The 19,454-nt window shown below is 37.1% G+C and overlaps 1 protein-coding gene and 1 non-coding gene across 2 annotated transcripts in view; both read left to right on the plus strand.

The window, feature by feature from the left end:
* Positions 1-19,454, plus strand: part of IL23R (interleukin 23 receptor) — a 65,930-nt gene that overhangs the window by 3,120 nt on the left and 43,356 nt on the right. The window contains exon 3 of the mRNA XM_028514133.2: positions 6,025-6,148. Coding sequence (XP_028369934.1) covers positions 6,025-6,148 — 124 coding nt within the window. The remainder of the gene's footprint in view (positions 1-6,024; positions 6,149-19,454) is intronic.
* On the plus strand, positions 17,226-17,332 carry LOC114498248. Its single transcript, XR_003684692.1, has one exon. It is a non-coding gene; the product is annotated as a U6 spliceosomal RNA (small nuclear RNA).

Below are 19,454 nucleotides of genomic sequence, written 5' to 3' on the forward strand. Positions count from 1 at the left end.
ACACTGTAAAGTACAATGCCAATGTACCTAAACCCTTAAAAATACATCCTTTGGCTTCTGATGTAGTTCCCTGCTTCTAATCCTACTGCCCAATTGAGAATCATTGTGTTTATTACTTTAATTATTAAGAAATAAAATGATCAAGTTAATCTTAAAAATATTTACTTAATTCAATTTGTGTTCACAGTATTATAAAGATGTTTAAATTATTAGAGTAACATGGGCTGATTTACCTAATGATAACCTTAATTCTTGGTTCTACTATTATGAAGGATAGATCAATAAGCGCAGCACTGTTTTAACCCAGATATTCACTCCCTAAGGCATCTGGGCCCATTTTCAATAAAGACAGGGGCTTTAGGCCTTTGCCACATTCTTTCCTTCATACTTATAAAGCCAGATCTGAGTTCTTATTTCCTCACCTCCAGACCTTACCTAATAAGGGCCAAACCACTCAGACCCTAGAGTGAATAACTGAAAAGCAGGGAGCTTCCTTGTTTTAAAATAAAACCATAGTCCCACTTAACTCTGGTTACCTGATCTTGCAAGATTTTCAAAAGCGAGAAGAAATACGGGAGGTGGTAGAGGTAAACTGAGGAAGACATGTAAGTAGTAGAAAAGGAAGTAGAAGTTTTGGAGTCAAAGAATAAGGCTAGCAAATATATGACTTAGACTGAGAATAACATGAAACTTTGCCCTAAATTGTGGGAATTGAAACCACAGGCAGAAGTCTTATCTGATATATGAGGACTCCTTACCTTGTCCACATCCTCAGGAAATATAAATAAGCCCTTGATGCTTACTTAACTATATTTATACTTTGGAGTGAGGGTGGGGGGTGTTAAAATACTATACAAATTTTTCAGAGTTGCAAATAAGCAACTTCCACACTTATGAGAAAAGGTTAGTTTTTAAATTTAAGACAGAGAAAGAAAGGAGGCAAAAGAAGCATGGTCTCCTTCCCTGTGTTGCAGTTTGGATGACAGATTACTACCAGTAGTTCTCCCCATGTTGGCTGAGGGCCTCTCCCTCCCTGCCACCCCCCACCCCCCCCAAAAAAACTGGGTGGCATTTAAGGCCAGGGTATGGTCTCTGCTCTCCTTCTAGGACAACATAATAGAAGCACTTATTTTTTGCAAATGGCTGCTTAGAAAGAGCATCACTTTTTCCATTTATTTACTTTGTGAGTTCTCACATAAACCTGTGGTTATGAGTGTGAGATTGTAACTTCAGGTAAAAACTTACTCAAACCCCTGGATTCAAGAACCTCTGCGTTCCTGGGTTCTGCATTCTTAGTAAACAAAGCTTCCTACTTAAGTAGGCCAAAAAAAGATTTTTGAGGGTTTTTGTGGTACTCTAGAAATTACATTGCTTTCATTGGATTACTTTGATCACAGGATATTCGTCCTGTGAGCTTCACTATGTCAATTTATTGTTACCATTTTAAGCAAAATGATTATATGTATATTTTTAAACTGGAGACAAGTCATAAAAGAGAGAAGATAAATGAGTCATTGCTTTCCCTGAAAAGTTATCCATGTATATTTAAAACAGCCTTTCCTTTAATGTGTAATTTGTGAAACACAAACTATTATTATCACAATTTTCATTTTTAGTCATAATTTTAAGTACTTCTTAGATTTTTATCAGTGATTCAATGCATGCTTGTTATGGGAAGTTTGTTCTATTAGAATAACACCAATTATGAAATCAAGCAGTATTAGATATCTTTATGCATTTAAAAATACCAAATTAAAATAAACCATACACAGAATAATCACATTGTCACTTAATCATTTATTTAAATGGTTAAACATCTTTGACTTAAATTTTAATCATCTTTGATCTCTACTTATCTTGATGAAAGCAGACTTGTTATCCAATAAAAGCCCGGAATATTCATCTTTAACATGCATGCTTAAGTATCATTACTGACACAATTAGGCTGATCTGTGCTCTCCTTGCAAGAGTGATCTTTGCCAGGAGCATAGCATCTCTCTTCATTTTAAGTCTTCTTATTATTATCACTTTATGAATCAAGCCAATCAATTCATGAAACACACATTACTGAGAGTTTGCTATGCCCCCCAAAATGTGTTAAATGCTAGGAATTCAAAGAAGAGAGAATCACAGACTCTGCCTTCAAGAACGATCCTTGGCTGGACTCTAAATTAATAAGAAACCTGGCCTTTGATTAATGAGTGCCCCAATAATAGGGGAGGGATGGCATTGACAGGAAAGAGCAAAAACTTAAGCCTCCTTTATATATATTTCAGGGTATTCTCTAGTATCTGGCTGTAGAGCAGGTTTTTATTCCTGAACATTGAATAACCTGGCAATGAGATCTAACAATGATTTGGTCTTACCCTCATTACCATACTCACATTCTTATCTTTGTATAGCTTCACATTAATGTTATAAATATTGTGTTTATTTGCATGTATGTATATAATCTATTTGATCTTCTGCAAAAGTAATTAACCACCAGACATTTACAACCCTGAGTATTCACTTCATAGTGAATGCTATGGAATAAATAACGTATCCCCAAAGATTGACAGCTGTCTTTCATGATTACTAAATCAATGATACCCTGTATCTGAAACCAGAGAATAAAAATAACTTCAGTACAAATCATTGTAATCATCAAGGGACTGTAACTCAATCAATATTCAGAATGACTTAATATCTGTTTCCACAGCTACTTCCTTTAAGGTACCAATAAAATTTAAAGATTTCTTTATCCTACTTGATGTCCTCCTATATCTCCCCATTGTACTCAATGCTACAACTCACCAAAATGTTATAAAGTATGTTAGTGCATTCCTATTGTTTGAAAATAACTTTTAACTACAAGATCATATTACAGTCAATGCATAAAGTTTTAAAAAATTTAGACCAGCAAAAGGAAACACCCACCATTTTTATAATCCCATAATATCACCACTAATAAAATCCTTCTTTAATAAATTAGAATGTCTTTCAAATTTATCTCCCCCTGCTTTCTCTGTCTCTCAAATGAGACCACTATACCATACTATTTTATAATCTGCTTTTTCACGTTATCATATGGCCATTACTTACTTATTAAACTAATTAAATGCATACTTAACTTGTACTCTACATTATTTTACGATGTATTTTAGCAGTATATTATAGTTTATTTAATCTTATTTTGGGGTATTAAAGTTGTTTCTAGTGTTTTCATTATTACAAATGATAATTTAAGGGCACACTTTTAGCCAAATATTTTGTATATCTATAAGCAACTCATTAAGGATGCAATCTTAGATGTAAAATTGCTGGGTTGCAAGATATTGTTCCAGCTTTTAAAGATTATGATATGTAAAGTGTTCTCCATAAAGGCTGTAGCAATTTGCACAAGTGTGTTAGAGGATTTCCTGAATCTGTTCCAATACTGGGGATTACCATTTTTCAAAATCATTGCTGTTTTGATAGGTGTAAATGATATCTATTATTGTTTCAATTTGCAATGAAGATACATTTTTCATATATTTAGTTCTTATTTTACAAGTAATTCTTGGTATGTGATTTGCAGGTGAAGCACAGGAGTATATTTAGATTTAACATAAATCTTTGGGTACGACTTCAGATGCATCAATGTCTGTAGTTTTTTTCTTTACAAGCCCCTATTCTGCTAATTTGGTTGTTCTCTGGGTAGTATAGTTTCCCAGGCAGGATTGCGCAGGTAGGCACAAGCTCAAAGAACCACACCTGAAAAGTGAGTACATAATTAGCACTCAATATCTCTACACTTCTTTTTTTAAATCTTTTTCTTGGTAATTTATTATTAGGTGACATAACTGAAAATTTCAAGTGCTGTTCCATAGCTGTTGGGGTTTCATCAGCTCTAGAGGCCCTAAGGACTCAAACAATGTCATCTGAATTCTCTGATCTTTTCCCATCTCTTGGGTTTTGTTTTCCCCTGTATTGGCTTCATTCTTAAACAGTTTCACTATGACAGCAAGATGGTCACCAGCAACTCATAGTTACTCAGAGACAGCAATTTCAGGGGGAAAGAAAGTCCCTCGTTTACGATGGCTCCTGAAAAAGTCCTTTGGAGAAAGCTGACTGGTTCATCTTGAGTCATGTGTTCATTCCCAACGGAAATTCATATTTGATTAATCTGCCTAAGTGAAGGGTATCCTTTCCTGTGGAACCTAGTGATTGACAACCCTTGGAATAGAGAAGAAATGAGGTTAGGAGTGAGGGAGATGTCAGTTCTGAGAAGGGACAAATGCTAGCAGACACAAACTAACAATGTTCTCTATAACATGACCATTCAGAGAAAGTGCTGAGAAGGGGTGGGGGAAGGGAGAAAAAGAGAACCTTGAAATAATTTTGTGATTGCTAAATTTTTTAAAAAATTTGTTGTTTACTATGGTAAAAGAGACACAACATAAAACATGCCACTTTAGCCATTCTTAAGTACATAGTTCTGTGGTATGAAGTACACTGTTGTGCAGCCACCACTACCACCCATCTCTAGAACTCTTCTCATCTTGCAAAACTACAACTCTGTATCCATTAAACATCAACATCCCATTCCTTCCCACCCACAGCTTGGGCAACCACCATTCCACCTTCTGTCTCTATGACGACTATTCTAGGTACCTCATGTAAGTAAAATCATACAGTATTTGTCCTTTTGAGTCTGACTCATCTGTGTTGTAGCATATGTCAGAATTCCCTTTCCTTTTAAGGCAGCATAATTCTCTGTTGTGGTTATGAACAATAAACTTTTACTTATTTGTTTTTTAATTTAATCTTTATTGTATTTTTTCCATTACCATTTAGTCTCCTTACACCCCTCTCCCTGTAGCAATCACCACACTGTTGTCCATGTCTATGAGTCCTTTTTCCTTTTTTTCAATCTTTCTATCCCCTAACCTTCCCTTTCTGACCAGTTGTCATCCTGCTCTCCATCTATGAGTCTGTCCCCAATCCCCTTGTTAGTTTAGTTAGTTCATTAGATTCCACATGTGAGTGAAATCATATGGTATTTGTCTTTCTCTGACTGGCTTATTTCACTTAGCATAATGTTCTCCAGGTCCATCCATGCTGTCACAAAGGGTAGAATTTTTTTCTTTTCTATGGATGAGTAGTAATCCATTGTATAAATGTCCCATAGTTGTTTTATCCACTCATCTACTGATGGATACCAGGGCTTCTTCCATATCTTAGTGATTATAAATAATGCTGCCATGAACATAGGCATGCTTATGTTTTTTTGAATTAGTGTTTTGGGTTCCTTTGTATATATTCCCAGAAATGGAATCATTTGGGTCAAAAGGCAGATCCATTTTTAATTTTTTGAAGTATCACTATATTAATTTTCACAGTGGCTATACCACTCTGCGTTCCCACCAAAGGTGCAGAGAACATTAAACTTTTAAAGTGGAATCAGAGAAGAAAAAAGTCTCCAGAGTAGCAGAAAAACACTCTGGAGAGCTGTTTCACAGGAGCCAAAAGGCACAGAGGTTTCAAGAAGGTGTGACCAAAACACTAAATGCTACAGAGGCTAAGGTCAATAAGGACTGAAAACTGATCATGGGATTTGTTGGTTAGAAAGTCATGAACAACCTTAGCAACAGTGGTTTTGGTGGAATTGTGGACCAAATCTTGGCTAAGTGTTTAAGAGTAAATGGAAGATGAAGAAAAAGACCAGTGTAATGATTTATTTTAAAGGTTAGCTGTTAAGAAAAGGAGAAGTATACAGTAGTAGGTAAGAAGAGAGAATTTCGGGGGATGGATTTTTTTTTTGTGGGAGGAATTTGATCACATTAATATCTCCCAAGGAGTGGAAAATATAGAAAAATAAACAAAGGAAAAGAGCAATATTTGATGCAGAGTGGGTTGCAAGGTGAGGTGCTAGGGAATGAATAACAGTAGTGCTGAATGGGGATTGACGTGTTTTCCCAAATAAAATGGAAATTTTACCAAGTATTTTATGAAGAACTTTATATTTCTGTGGTAGTTCCTAAGTGATATATTTTGTTGCAGATCCACCAGATGTCCCTGACAAGGTAACCTGTGTCATTTATGAATATTCAGGCAATATGACTTGTACCTGGAATACTGGGAAGCCCACCTACATAGACACAAAGTATGTGGTGCATGTGAAGAGGTAGGTGCCTTCCTCAACACTTTAACATGAGCAACTCCACCGCAGATCAGCCAGGGCTTTACCTCAAGCTGGGATCCAAGAAATGAGCCTCAAGCGTTGAAAGTACATTCTGATTATCCCCAACTCCCGAATTATGATCAGTGAAGTGACCAAAACCTTTTCCAGGCCGTTGATATCTTCACTCAGGGGAGCAAGTTTTTCTACCATCTTCCTAACCTTTTCATTCACTGGTAGGAAACTAGAGGCAGGGTCCTAATGGTGACAGAGTCTGACAAATTATAGAAGGACCTTCACTGAAAAATCCCAGAGCTATCCTCCTTCTAAGGTTTAAGCAATTTACTCAATTTCTCCAAATTGCTTTCTCTTTATCTTTGAAATGGGCCTAAAATAGGACTTATTGCAAAGGTTTGCTCTAATTGTTCACATGGAATTTGGCTTTTAAAGTGTGTATCACAGTGCCAGGCACTAATTTCATGAAAGCTATTTTATTAATAATGGTCCCTCTAACTTAAATTTGGTGTCTATATAGGCTAAGCAACATTTATGGTTTTCCTGAGTCTAAGAAGGTTCCCAGGACACAGAACTTTCAGCTTTGAAACTAAAAGTAATAATTGAATGAAAGTAATAATTTTCTAGATGGAGTTGAGGAGGGCTTTGTGGAAATGCTCTTTTGTTATGTCCTAACAACACCCAGAATACAGGGGCCAAGATGACCATGCAGCCAAAATCTCTTAAGTTTATGCTTAAAGACAAATGGTTGATCATAAAAGTTACATTACTTCATACTAAATTAAACTGGGAAAAATATATCCTTAGTTTCTACTGTTGAGAAACTGTAAAATAGGAAATGGTTGATATAAAAATCTCTTTCTGTTCCTCAGTGTACATAGTTCAAATATTTCTAAGTTCCGTTTAAACTATACCCATGCATGTCAGTCTGTTTGGACTCCTCTGCTAGTGTTAAAGATGGAAATAAAACCATTAATTTGAAAATGTAGGCACACTAGGATAAGTTGGTCACCCCATCCATGTTTCTTGTTTTCATTTTTTCTTTTTATTGTTGCTCAATTACAGTTGTCCCCATCCCCCCCATTACTCTCCTCTACTGTACCCACCCCCACCTCCCACATTCAATCCTCCCCCTCCCTACTGTCTTTGTCTATGGGCCCTTTATACATGTTCCTTGATGATCCCCCCCCCCCCGGTTACTGTCAGTTTGTTCTTTATTTCCATGTATCTGGTTCTATTTTGCTTGCTTGTTTGTTTTGTTCATTACATTCCTCTCATAATTGAGATCATATGGTATTTGTCTTTCACCGCCTGTCTTATTTCACTTAGCATAATGTACTCTAGTTCCATCCATGCTGTTGCAATGTGTAGGAACTCCTTCTTTCTTCTGCGTAGTATTCCACTGTGTAAACGTACCACAGCTTTTTGATCCACTCATTTACTGTTTCCAGCACTTGGCTATTGTTGGTTTCTTTTTTAAAAAAAGATTTTATTTATTTATTTTTAGAGAGGGAAGGGAGGGAGAAAGAGAGAGAGAGAGAGAGAGAAACATCAATGTGTGGTTGCTGGGGGTCATGGCCTGCAACCCAGGCATGTACCCTGACTAGGAATGGAACCTGCAACACTTTGGTTCCCAGCCCGCGCTCAATCCACTGAGTTACGCCAGCCACAGATCTATTGCTGGTTTCTTGTTTATTTTTTGAAAAGCATGTCTTCAGTAGTACATTTGAAATACACTTTTTTCTCTCAAATAATTTCACAAACTATTGATTTTAAGACAATTTATTAGACCCCTACTGTTTGTCAAGCACTGAGCCAAAAGTTTTATATGTGCTGCCTCATTTGATCCCCTCTACAACCCTGTGAGGTATGTAAGATTATTTTATCCAATTTTCTTAAGGAAGGCTACTGAGGATTAGCAAGGTTAGGCAATGTGTCCAGGGCCACAGAACTACAGAGAGGGCTGGCTTGCCTGCCTTATTCCTAATCTAGTTATTTTCTACTGAAATGGTGTAAAGGACCACATCACAGGGGTTATTTAATAGATGCTATCCAGGTCTCATCATTAGGGAAGAAAATAACCTTCTAAATTTGCTATTCTTCTCCACCTGTTAGATCCATGGAATAATTTTATGAAATGAAATCTAATAGTAACACCTTTTCATTCAATAAATTCTGGGTAAAAACTAAACATTTTTATGAATACATTACTAAGCCAGGGGTTACTAGCTGCATGCCATATGCAAGAAGCTCATACCTTTCATTTTGAGCAGGGGTTAGACAGAGGTGTGGTCAGGTCTTAAAGGGATGAGGGTAACACCGAGATCAGAAATGGGTTGCACTGGCAAATAATATACAATATGCTAAGGAATGTGCTCCGTATATACTTCACACGCATTATGTCTTCAATCCTCAACTCAGCCTTGTGAGGCAACTATTATTATTGTTCCCATTTTCTAGATGGCTTGGAGAGCTCATATTGTCTCTCCAAAGTCACTTGGCTAAGGCATAAGGAGCCAAGATTCTAACAAGGGTCTGGGAGTTAACCTCTACCCCTTGCCTCTGAGGTAAAATAGTCTCCATGAGATGAAAAAAAGGCCATGAGAATAAGAAAACTAGAGTCTCATTGCTAAGTCCACTTTAGGAGTGTAAAAATGAGGGTACTGTAGGAACAAACCCCACAGTTCAAGCTCACGGAAAAACTTGAAAGTGCCAGATTGAAAGAAAGCCTAGAGTCTTGAGAATTTTTGCTGTTTCCTGGGCCCTTTCACTACCTCTGGGCTGATCATGGTTTGTTGGTTATTTTTTTAAATATAACAGCTTTGTTGAGTATAATTCATATACCATATACTTCACCTTATGTAAATTATATAAATCACTCAATGATTTCAGTATATTCACAGAGCTGTGCAACTATCACCACAATTTTAGAGCATTTTCATCATGCCGAAAAGAAAGCCTGTATCTACTAACCATCACTCAACTTTTCTCAACTTTCCCAGCCCTGGGCATTCTCTGTGGATTTGCCTGATCTGGAAACTTCACAGAAAAGGATCATATACTACATAGTCTTTTGTCATTGGCTTCATTCACTAGTCATGTTTTCAAGGTTCATCCATGTATCAATACTTCATTTCTTGTTACAGCTGAATAATGTTCCATTGTATGGGTATATCTTACCTTATCCACTCATTAGTTGATGGAATTTAGATTGTTTTCACTTTTTGGCTATTATGCATAAAGCATAATGCTTCTGTTAACATTCATGTTTAATATTTTGTATAGACGTGTGTTTTCGTTTCTCTTGGCTCTATAGCTAGAAGTAGAACTACTGTGTCATATGGTAACTAACTCTCTTTTGAGGAACTGCCACCCTGTGTTCTAAAGCAGCTGTACCATCTTACATTCTCACCAGGACTGTACGAAAGTTCCAATCTCTTCACATTCTTGTCAACACTTGTTAGTACCTTGTTGGTTATTACCATCTTCATGTGTGTGGGTTAATCCTTTCAGGTCCCACTTAACCTGCCTTCCAGGTACTTGGTAATAAAATTGCATTATAAATTTGGAACAAATATAACTCAGTTAGAGAAAATATATTTGTTAGTAAACACTTGCCAACCATCGCTTAATTTCCCACTTAATGTCATAAAAATATTCTCCAAATAGTTGATAAGATTATTTATTACTGATTTCTTTTAAAATCCACTAATGCATTCAAAATCATATATATTTAAGTTATTTACATGTGTTTTTTTTCACTCTTTATAAAGTAAAGAACACCTGTAGTGAGTTATGAGTACTGAGATTGTTCCAACAGGAAGAGCAAGGGCTTTAAGGGTTTTACACTTGATTTCCAGTTCTGAGACTTACCAGTCAGGTGTCTTTTATGATGCAAATATCAGGAAACCCAAATGCTGTGACTTGAAGAGATGGGTTTTATTTATACCACTGAAGGTATTAAGGAGCTGGCATGATAATTCAATGACACCCCAAGGACCCAGGCTCTTCCTACCTTTCTCCTCTGCAATCTTGTGCATTGGCCTTATCCCTCAGATGCTGGGCCTCCAGGCTTCTCACCCAACTGCACCATAGGCGGGGCTTAGTACTGTCATATAACATCATCCACCACAGTTGTTCACTGTGTGATCTTGGAAAAGTTATTTCGCTTTGTTGAGCCTCCACCTCCTGTGAAATGAGGATAAGTAATACCATACTGGGTTGTTGTAAAACTTATAAGGAAGGAAATTATAGGAAATGGCTGGCAAATAAGAAATGCTGAAGACATTAACAACAAAAAGGTGATTTTAAAGTATTATGGTGACAATCAAGGCTGACCTCCTAGGCTTGTTTAATTCGGTCTTACGTCAAAACCTGATTTGGGAGAGGAGTTTAATGTAAAGCATTTTAAAAAATGATCATTTATAGGGTATTATAAACAATAGTGTTATTTACATTCTTTCCAAGTAACAGTAATTTTGGACAGATTATTAGAAAGAGATATTAAATATGTTCTAATAGGTAAGACTACTTTTCTGGCTGCGGTACATATGTCAAGAGTAAATTTATTCATTCATTCAAACTAGAATATAAACTCAATTTGGGTAATAACTTTTGTTTGTTTTGTTCATTTTGTTCACTGCTGTGTTACCTGAGTCTAGCACATAGTAAGTGCTCAATAAATATTTGTTGAGTGATTATTCTAACTGATAACTAGAAATAGACATTTCTTGTATTTTGCCTTCACAGTCTAGTTAAAGAATAATAATAAAAGGTCATACATACTAAAATTTTTTTCATTGTCTTTTCTGAAATAAAAAGTAAATTATAGCCAAAATCAGATAAACTTAATCAAAATTCTGAATTAATGGAGTCCCAATTAATGGGATTTTATTATATTTTAAAAAGGACATGAAAGATTAGCATAAACAGGAATGTTCTCTAGCAAATCCAAAGAATGATCTCTGTAAGCAAAGCTAAACATCTCATCTTACGATTAAAAATGCACCCATGAGTTGAAAAAAATTAGAGAAGAAAAAGTCGATTTTTCCAACTAGCAAAAAGGCCTTACCTCCCAGAAAAAAGCTGACTTATAATGAATTTTGTGGTTGAAGTAGTAAGAACCAGATTTGACAAGGCTCTTCTTGATCCTGGGTTCTTAGTGGATTTCCCAGTTTGGCAGATAGGTAGAAATCAGCATTTGCAAGGTTTCATTTCCAACTCGTGTGGTTCTATTTTCCAGTAAAATCACACGTGCTGACAGGCATTTCATCTCAGCCCACTCACTTGTTTTACCAGTGGCAGAAAGGTGGCATTTCCCTAATGGTTTCCTTCTGGTGTTGGGTTGAAGTTATAAAGTTTAAGAATTGTGTCTGTATTGCCTAAAGAACTTCCTTTCTCCACAGTACCTTTATAGTGACCCCATCAGCAGAGTTGCATGGCCATTCACATACTCCCCTGCATTCTGCTGTGCATCAATGGGTAGTGAAAGAAAAAAAAAATGAGCCTCTGTTAATTGGCGTCTACCTACCGTTGTCCCAATATCTACAACAGGTTTACGTAAATGTGTTCTTTCCTTATCTTAGAAGCCTTTGTAGTATCTCACACCATGCATTCTACTCATAAATACTTGTTGAATAAAAATTAATGGATGATGGTGGACCTTCATTCCATTCCATTCCATTAAAGTCAACTTAGCAAATATTTATTTATAGCATTTTTTTGTCTTCTTGGCATTATGTTCAACTCTAGAGACTAAAAAAAATAGACACTGTCTCTGAGCATGAAAAGCTCACAGTTGTTTAGAATAACTAATGGTAGGATTTTCAAGTGCCATGAAAAACAAATAGGGCTATTATTTTTAGATGATTTATGAGGGGGGACTACCAAAACACCAGGATTATCTTCTAGGGGGTTGGCACCTTGTAGTACAGGCTTCCCCTGCTAGGTGAATGTTCTAGAAACCCATCTGATTCAGTGTACCAGCTGGCTTTGTTGTGAGAGGCTGAGTTCAGCTTCAGTGAATTTCTTTTTTTTAAAGACTCAACGTGTTTGCCCATTTAATGGTGGGTGATTTACGAGTGTACCTACTAGCACTGTGCTGAGTGTTCAACAGTTTTTGAGCAAAAATGTCATGAACCCCATGTCCTAACCTCCCTATTTACTGGATCTCACCCTGAGTGATGTTTTTTTTTGTTTCCCGGGATGAGAAAAGTTCTCAAAGGGAAATATTTTGCTGATGTGAAAGAGGTGAAACAAAAAACAGCAGAAGTACTAAAAGGCATTAAAATCGATGAATTCAAAAACTGTTTTAAGCAGTGGAAAAAATGTCTTGATACATGTATCATAAGATATGAAGAGTACTTGAAGGGTAACTGAAGTTTAAACATGTAAGAATAAATACACAAATCTTTATAAATAAATGTCAAATTTGGGGGGGGGTCCCCCTGTATATACTTTCAGACATCCTAAAATCATTTATTCTGCCAATTCATACAATCTGCTTGCTTTAGGCCATATTTTCTTTATCACATGCATATTCCTAACAACCAGAAATAGTTGTTCAGACGTGATTCCAAATATTTTTAAGCCTCTTATGTTATGTTCCAGTAATTCTTTTAGGGCTGGATGAACAGTTTACATTTTTAAATCCCTTTCCTCACCAATTCTGCACCTGTACTCAGAAAGTTAATTGTGGCTGGAGATAAACACAAACTTTCTGATTGATACTACTTTATATTCACAACCACTAACCTCAGCTGGGCCCAGAGAGCCAGCCAGCAATCCCACTAACATTTCACTGGCCAAGTCACTCCCCTACTAAGCCAAATGATTACTTCATTATGTTTTCTCTCACCTCTGGTCTCTAGCATCTTTTGTTCTCTACTGATGACCTGTTTCCTATTTCTTTGAGAAAATAGGAGCAATGAAAAATACTACAATGTGGTGGATACTGGCCAGCAGTATCTATCCCTGCTGTGGATGCTCGTCAAAACACAAGAAAAACATACACAGAAACAGCCAGGTCCTGTGAGGAAATAGGGACAGAATGGTCATTCTCTCTAGTGGAGAGTGTCCCAAGCCCCTGCCTGAGTAGGCTTTTATTAAGAATACAGACACAGTTTGTGGATTCCAGTCTGGCAGGGAAGATCAAACAAGTAGGTAATTTTCAAAGGTGCTGGCAGAACTCCTGCTGGGATTCTGGGCAGAGTTTGGGGGTTTTATCACTACAGGACCTAAAAGGCTGGTCTCATTTCCTGCCTGTGCCTTCAAATTCTAATTCAATAGCATCCTCCAGCAAGCAGATCTCACGGGATATTGCATATTCTATGTCCCAGGCCTGATTACCCTGGGGGTCCACCGACTCTGGTCTGGGCTGCACCGCCCCTGTTATTTCCTCAGGCCTGAATCAACAGAGGAAACAAAGGCAGCCAGGAGACTTGGAATTCTTACAACTAAGAACAAGGACTCAGGCTTTGACAAAGCCGAGGGGGCAGGGGTTGATGTCCATCACCTCTTCATTTCCACAGCCCCAAATCTCTTCCCTGAGGCCTTCATGTGATCATGCCTGTCTTAGGCGATTCCCTCCTTGGGAAACCTTACCCGTCATTGGCTAACTGATCAAGCATTGGAGGCCAGGCACAGAACAGGCAGTGTTCATGCCAGGGAAATAAGTTTTGTCTCCTTAGTGGCTCCTGGTCTGGAGGTTTCTCACTCAGCCTAAGTCACGGGAGGTTACAGCTTCCTGAGACCAGGCAGGGTGGACCCCAACACTACAACCTCCCTCATCTGCTGATACATTGACACACATACTTGGTCTTCTTTGCAAAATTTATTGGATCTATCTTTAATATCTGACCTCTTTTTACTACCTACATAGCAATCCTGATCCAAGCTACAGCATCTCTCATCTGAGCTCATACAAGAACATCCTACCTGGTGCCCTAGCTAGGGGTTTCCTATAGCTCACTAGTTACTCATAATAGCCAGCACAATCAATTTCACATGCAGGTCAGCTCCTGTCACTCCTCTGCTCAAAATTTCCAATTTCGCTCAGAGATCAAAACCAGAGTCCTTCAATGCCCTGTACGACCTTACAGTGCCTTCTAAATCTCCTCTTTCTCCATAATTCTCTGATCTCTTCTCTAATCCCTTTCAATCTCCCTCACTCTATCAAGCCTCCTTGACCTCCTTACTGTTTCTTCGAACCAGACAAGCAAGTCCTGACTCACAGCCTTTGCATATTGCCTAGAATGTTCCTAAAAAGAGCCACAAAACTTTATCATTTACCATTCTAACGTCACCTCCTCAGATATACCTTCCCCATCTCCTTAAAACAAAAAAATTCCCCTACCCTCACTTCTGGCATTTCCTAACCCCCTTTTGCTTTATTTTTCTTCTGACCATATATCACTAGAAGACACACTATATGTTTGTTTCTGCCAGAATGTATGCTCCACGAAGTTTGGGATTTATCTGTGTTGTTCATTTATATAGTATTTTAATTTAGAAATGCTTTTATTATTTAGTAGAATAAGGCTGGTTGCTCTTTTCTTCCTTGGAGTTTTGTCTAAGCAGTGCTTGGAACATAGTTTGAGTATTAAATAAAAGTTGTTCAATGAGTAATTAAATAAACAAAGATATTATTCACTACTATCACCATAAATTGGCAGTGTTTATTGAAAAATCTGTTAACTACAACTAGAGTTAGGTGCACAGAAAACTTCAGAAATATAAATCATGATGACTCTCTTTAACAAATAATCTGTCATGTATTAATTAGCACATGAGGAAAAGAAATAGAAATAAGAAATTCAAAAACTTTGTATTGTATAGTTTTATATAGAAATAGTCCTAAAGTACAGTCAATCATTATTATTGAAATCTTCATCTAAAATAGTGCATTGTAGTCTAGATGTTAATATGAGAGTAGGCTTTAAAAGAAAAATTAAATTACCTAGTAATCATGGTTAATGTCAGTTTAAGAATACATTTTCATTGTGACTTACAGTCTTAAAATGTGTGGTAAAAAAATTAGCCACAAGCCAATTAAAATGTGCATGTGGTTTTCTCTAACTGGAAAATATTCAAAGATGCCCTACTTACTACTTACACATAGTTGCCATTTTCTTATTTTCACATTTTAAATCTTTCTTAGTATGAGGTTAGCATACCTTATAACAAATTCTCTGCTAATTTATTTATGTTCCAGCTTATTTCAGAAAGACTAAGGCAACTATGCAAACACTTGAATTTATTTATTTATTTATTTTGGCTTTCCAATAATATCACAAAAATTTTAATTTGTAGCTCATTTTTTAAATGATTTTTATTGTATTTTTTCCATTACCATTTAGTCTCCTTATATCCCTCTTCCCCCAGCAATCACCTCACTGTTGTCCATGCCCATGAGTCTTTTCTTCTTTTTGCTCAATCCCTCTACTCCTTATCTCCTTCCCCCCTTTAGCTGTCATATGTTCTCCATCTATGAGTCTGTGTCTATTTTACTTGTTAGTCCAGTTCGTTCATTGGATTCCACATATGAGTGAAATCATATGGGATTTGTCTTTCTCTGACTGGCTTATTTCACTTAGCCTAATATTTTCCAGGCTCATGCCTACTGTTGCAAAGGATAAAGCTTTCTTCCTCTTCTTCTTTTTTTTTTAATAGCAGAGTAATATTCCATTGTATAAATGTCCCATAGATGTTTTATCCACTCATCTACTGATGGACACTTGGGATGCTCCCATATCTTAGAGATTGTAAATAATGCTGCAATGAACATAGGGGTGCTTATGTTCTTTTGAATTAGTGTTTTGGATTCCTTTGGATATATTCCCAGAAGTGGGATCGCAGATCCATTTTTAATTTTTTGAGATACTTCCACACTGCTTTCCACAGTGCTTGCACTGCTCTATATTCCCACCAACAGTGCAGAAGGGTTCCCCTTTCTCCACATCCTTGCCATCACTTGTTTGTTGATTTATTGATGATAGCCATTCTAACAGGTATGAGATACTATCTCATTGAGGCTTTAATTTGAATTTCTCTGATGATTAGTGACATTGAACATCTTTTCATATGTTTATTGGCCATCTAAACACTTGAATTTAATGGCATGATTTGACCTCAGATACAAGCAACATAAAATATCACTTGTTGAAATATGGCAATTTTTAAAATTTCATTTTTATTCTTTTATATGTGTAAAAGTCACATGTCATAAGTACCACTTAAGTCATAATAATAATTGTATTTTAATAAGCCCCCTTATTATGTGTGAAGATGACTGCTTCATGCTTTCTTATTTCATTTACTCATTAATTTCATTTACTCATGATAACAATGTTATTATTTCTGTTTTTATAGATGTACATAGAGATTAAGTAACTGGCTTTAAGTCTCACAATTTATCAAGGGGCAGAGCTGAAATCTGAACCTAAGTCTGTCTCTAAAATCCAAGCCCTGTGCTTTTCAACACCATGATGATAGGTCCTTCTTGTCCTCCCTTGGTGCTCACAGTGATCTTGCTGGTGAGAGGAAAAAGGCACCACTGGAAAATATGCCCTGAGAGTTAAAAACCTCAGGCAAACTAGACAGAGGAGCTGCTGCCACCTTCATGCTATATATCCCCTTTACCTACTCCCCCACCTCTGTCAGCCTTGGAGAGATTTCTCAATTGCCTGCTGAGGTTATCCTGCTCTGATAGTGGCAATAACTTTAAAAAATAGAAATATAATTCATGTAATATTTTTATTTATAAATGCATGTATTATTTGGTAGTGTGAGGCTGGTTTCTCCTTTCCTCCCTAGAGTTTTGTGTCTTAGCAAGCATACCATGTTGGATTCCAATAAATCTAAGTGGCTAGCAAGTTATAATTCTGGCTGGGAGACGGTGGGCCTGAAGAAATTTGGGAGCTGCTGTATAGACACATAATAGTAATAGTACCTGAAGTGGAACCCTAGGGATGAGAGGCCAGTGATTTTATAACTGTTTCTTCCTCACAAAGCCTATTGAGTTCCCCAGGACAGAGAGCAGTTGACGGTATTAGATAAAGAAATCAAGCCATTGCTTGCCTCAGCAGCACAAATACTATACTTGGAACAGTGCAGAGAAGATGAACATGACCCCTGAAGAAAGATGACATACAAATTTATGAAGTATTCAATTTGTTGAATATAAGAATGTAGGGTACTTGTCTTTTTACCATTGTTCAAATTCCAAGGTTATATCCCTTCTGTATTAGAGTATCAAATTAGGTTTCACAATTCAATACAATTAAGTTAAGAATCTACAAGTAATGTACCAAACAGATAATGAATATAGAGATAAAACTAGACCATGGTCACAGCTACCAAAATGGGAAGGAAAGATAAGAAAACAATATTTTAAAAAATACTACACTTTCTTTGGTTGTCTCTTAAGGGTGATGTAGAGAAAACTATTAAAAATGGCAAAGTGAGGATATCAGGCAGCACATTATTGACAATAATGGAGTAAGTGGCAAGAAATGCTCATTTTCACAGAAAGATTGTTTAGTTGGAAATGTGCTATAGTTCTGGTCTTAGACATTCAAAGGCAGCTCACAGGGAAAGCACAGATATGTGGTAGCCATGCAGGTGGAATAGCAATCAAAGCCAGGATGGTGAGTGAGCCGAGGGAAAGAGCTAAGGGAACAGGCAAGTGCCAAAGGCTGACCCTCAGTGTGGTGAGTGAAGGAGGGAGGGGAACCCAGGTCGAAGGTTGGAGGAGGGATGATGTCACCAAGCAGGTGTGAAAAATAGATATAGGAGCTCTCACTCAGAAGCTAGGACAGGGTCCGGTAACCAAGATAACTAAGAATTTTAAGTAACTAAGAGGGACAGATGCTAAAAAGAGAATTCAGAAGGCTTCACCTTGGAATGGATGGCATTTTAGAAAACTAGTTTTATGGGGAAAGTGAAGGCAGAAATCATAACAAAGGGCTTAAAAAACAAGTAGAAATGGTAACTTGGATGTAGTAACTCAGGATGTAGAAAATCTGACTGAGAAATTCAAAAAAGGGAAATAAAAGCAGTTGGCAGTTCAAAGAGTTCAAGAAGTGTAAACTCAGTGAAGTCTAGTGAAAACACATTCATGTTATGAATGGACTGATCACAGGTCATGTGTGTAAGCATCTGAGGGGCCCTATCCTGACCTCTGCAGATTTCCTTAGCTCTAAACTAAATGAGAGGAACCACTGAGTCAGTTGGCGAAAATAAAAGTATAAAAATATTTACTTAAATATTTAAATAATTTTTAATGTTTACTACTGATGAAGCTTGATAATGGAGTGTATGGCTTTGGTATGTGGCAACAGTAAACTTTCTAATCCTGATCCTCCCAGAATAAACAGGTTTATTGCTGTTGCCCCTGGTTACGGCCAGCACCAGACAGCTGCAGGTCCCCACGTGGGAGACTCGCTCTTCTAAACAATACACCAGCATATTGGAGGAGCGGACTAGGACAGTGACCTACCTTTCTGGTCTTCTGACTCCTGGGGGTAGAAGAAAGAAGAGGGGACTGAGGTGCACACGCCCCATTTTTCTCACTTTCAGAGAAATCGCCCTCACTTTCAAAAGGGAAGCGAAAGCAAGGGCAGGACAAGAGGCCGGGAGGTTTAATGACAATCTTTCCTTACAGAAAACAGAAAATGAGGGAAGAAACATTCTCCAGTACCCTCCTGGCCATTACTCCCAACCCCTACCCCTTTAAAATATTATAGAGTAGACATTTGTAAAAAAGAGGCTCAAACTTTTTGTTCAAAGCTAATGAATATCAGTTAAGAAAATTTTAAGTTTTAGCTTTAACAAATAACATTTGAAATTTTACCAAGTTTAATTGGTGGGTTAGATATCCTCAATTATTCAATTACAAAAACTTAGATAAATATACTTTGAAGTAGTAATTTAATAGCTCTTTATCTCTCATTCCAAACCAGGTCACTCTCCTCTAACTTCTCCATCCCTCTTTCGCAGCAAAGGACTTCCTTTTCTCTCACCCAGCCAGCCACCAGTTCTGGTCATTTTTTGCTTTCAAAGTCCATAGAAAGCCTTTTTGACCTGGTCTGCCCCACTTTAAGTTATTTCCTATGCTTTCACGCTCCAGAGGATTGAACTTGTTGTACTTTCTCAAAAATGGCATATGATTTCAATTATTTGTTGAAATAACAAATAATTCAGAATGTGCTAGTTTTTTTTTTCTATCTGGAAGGTTAGTCATCCACCAGATCTCTACCCCATCAGCACCCCTCATCCCATTCATGTCCTTATCCTGCAT

This window comes from Phyllostomus discolor, chromosome 5 (genome assembly GCF_004126475.2).
Source record: "Phyllostomus discolor isolate MPI-MPIP mPhyDis1 chromosome 5, mPhyDis1.pri.v3, whole genome shotgun sequence".
In the NCBI taxonomy this organism is placed as follows: Eukaryota; Metazoa; Chordata; class Mammalia; order Chiroptera; family Phyllostomidae; genus Phyllostomus; species Phyllostomus discolor.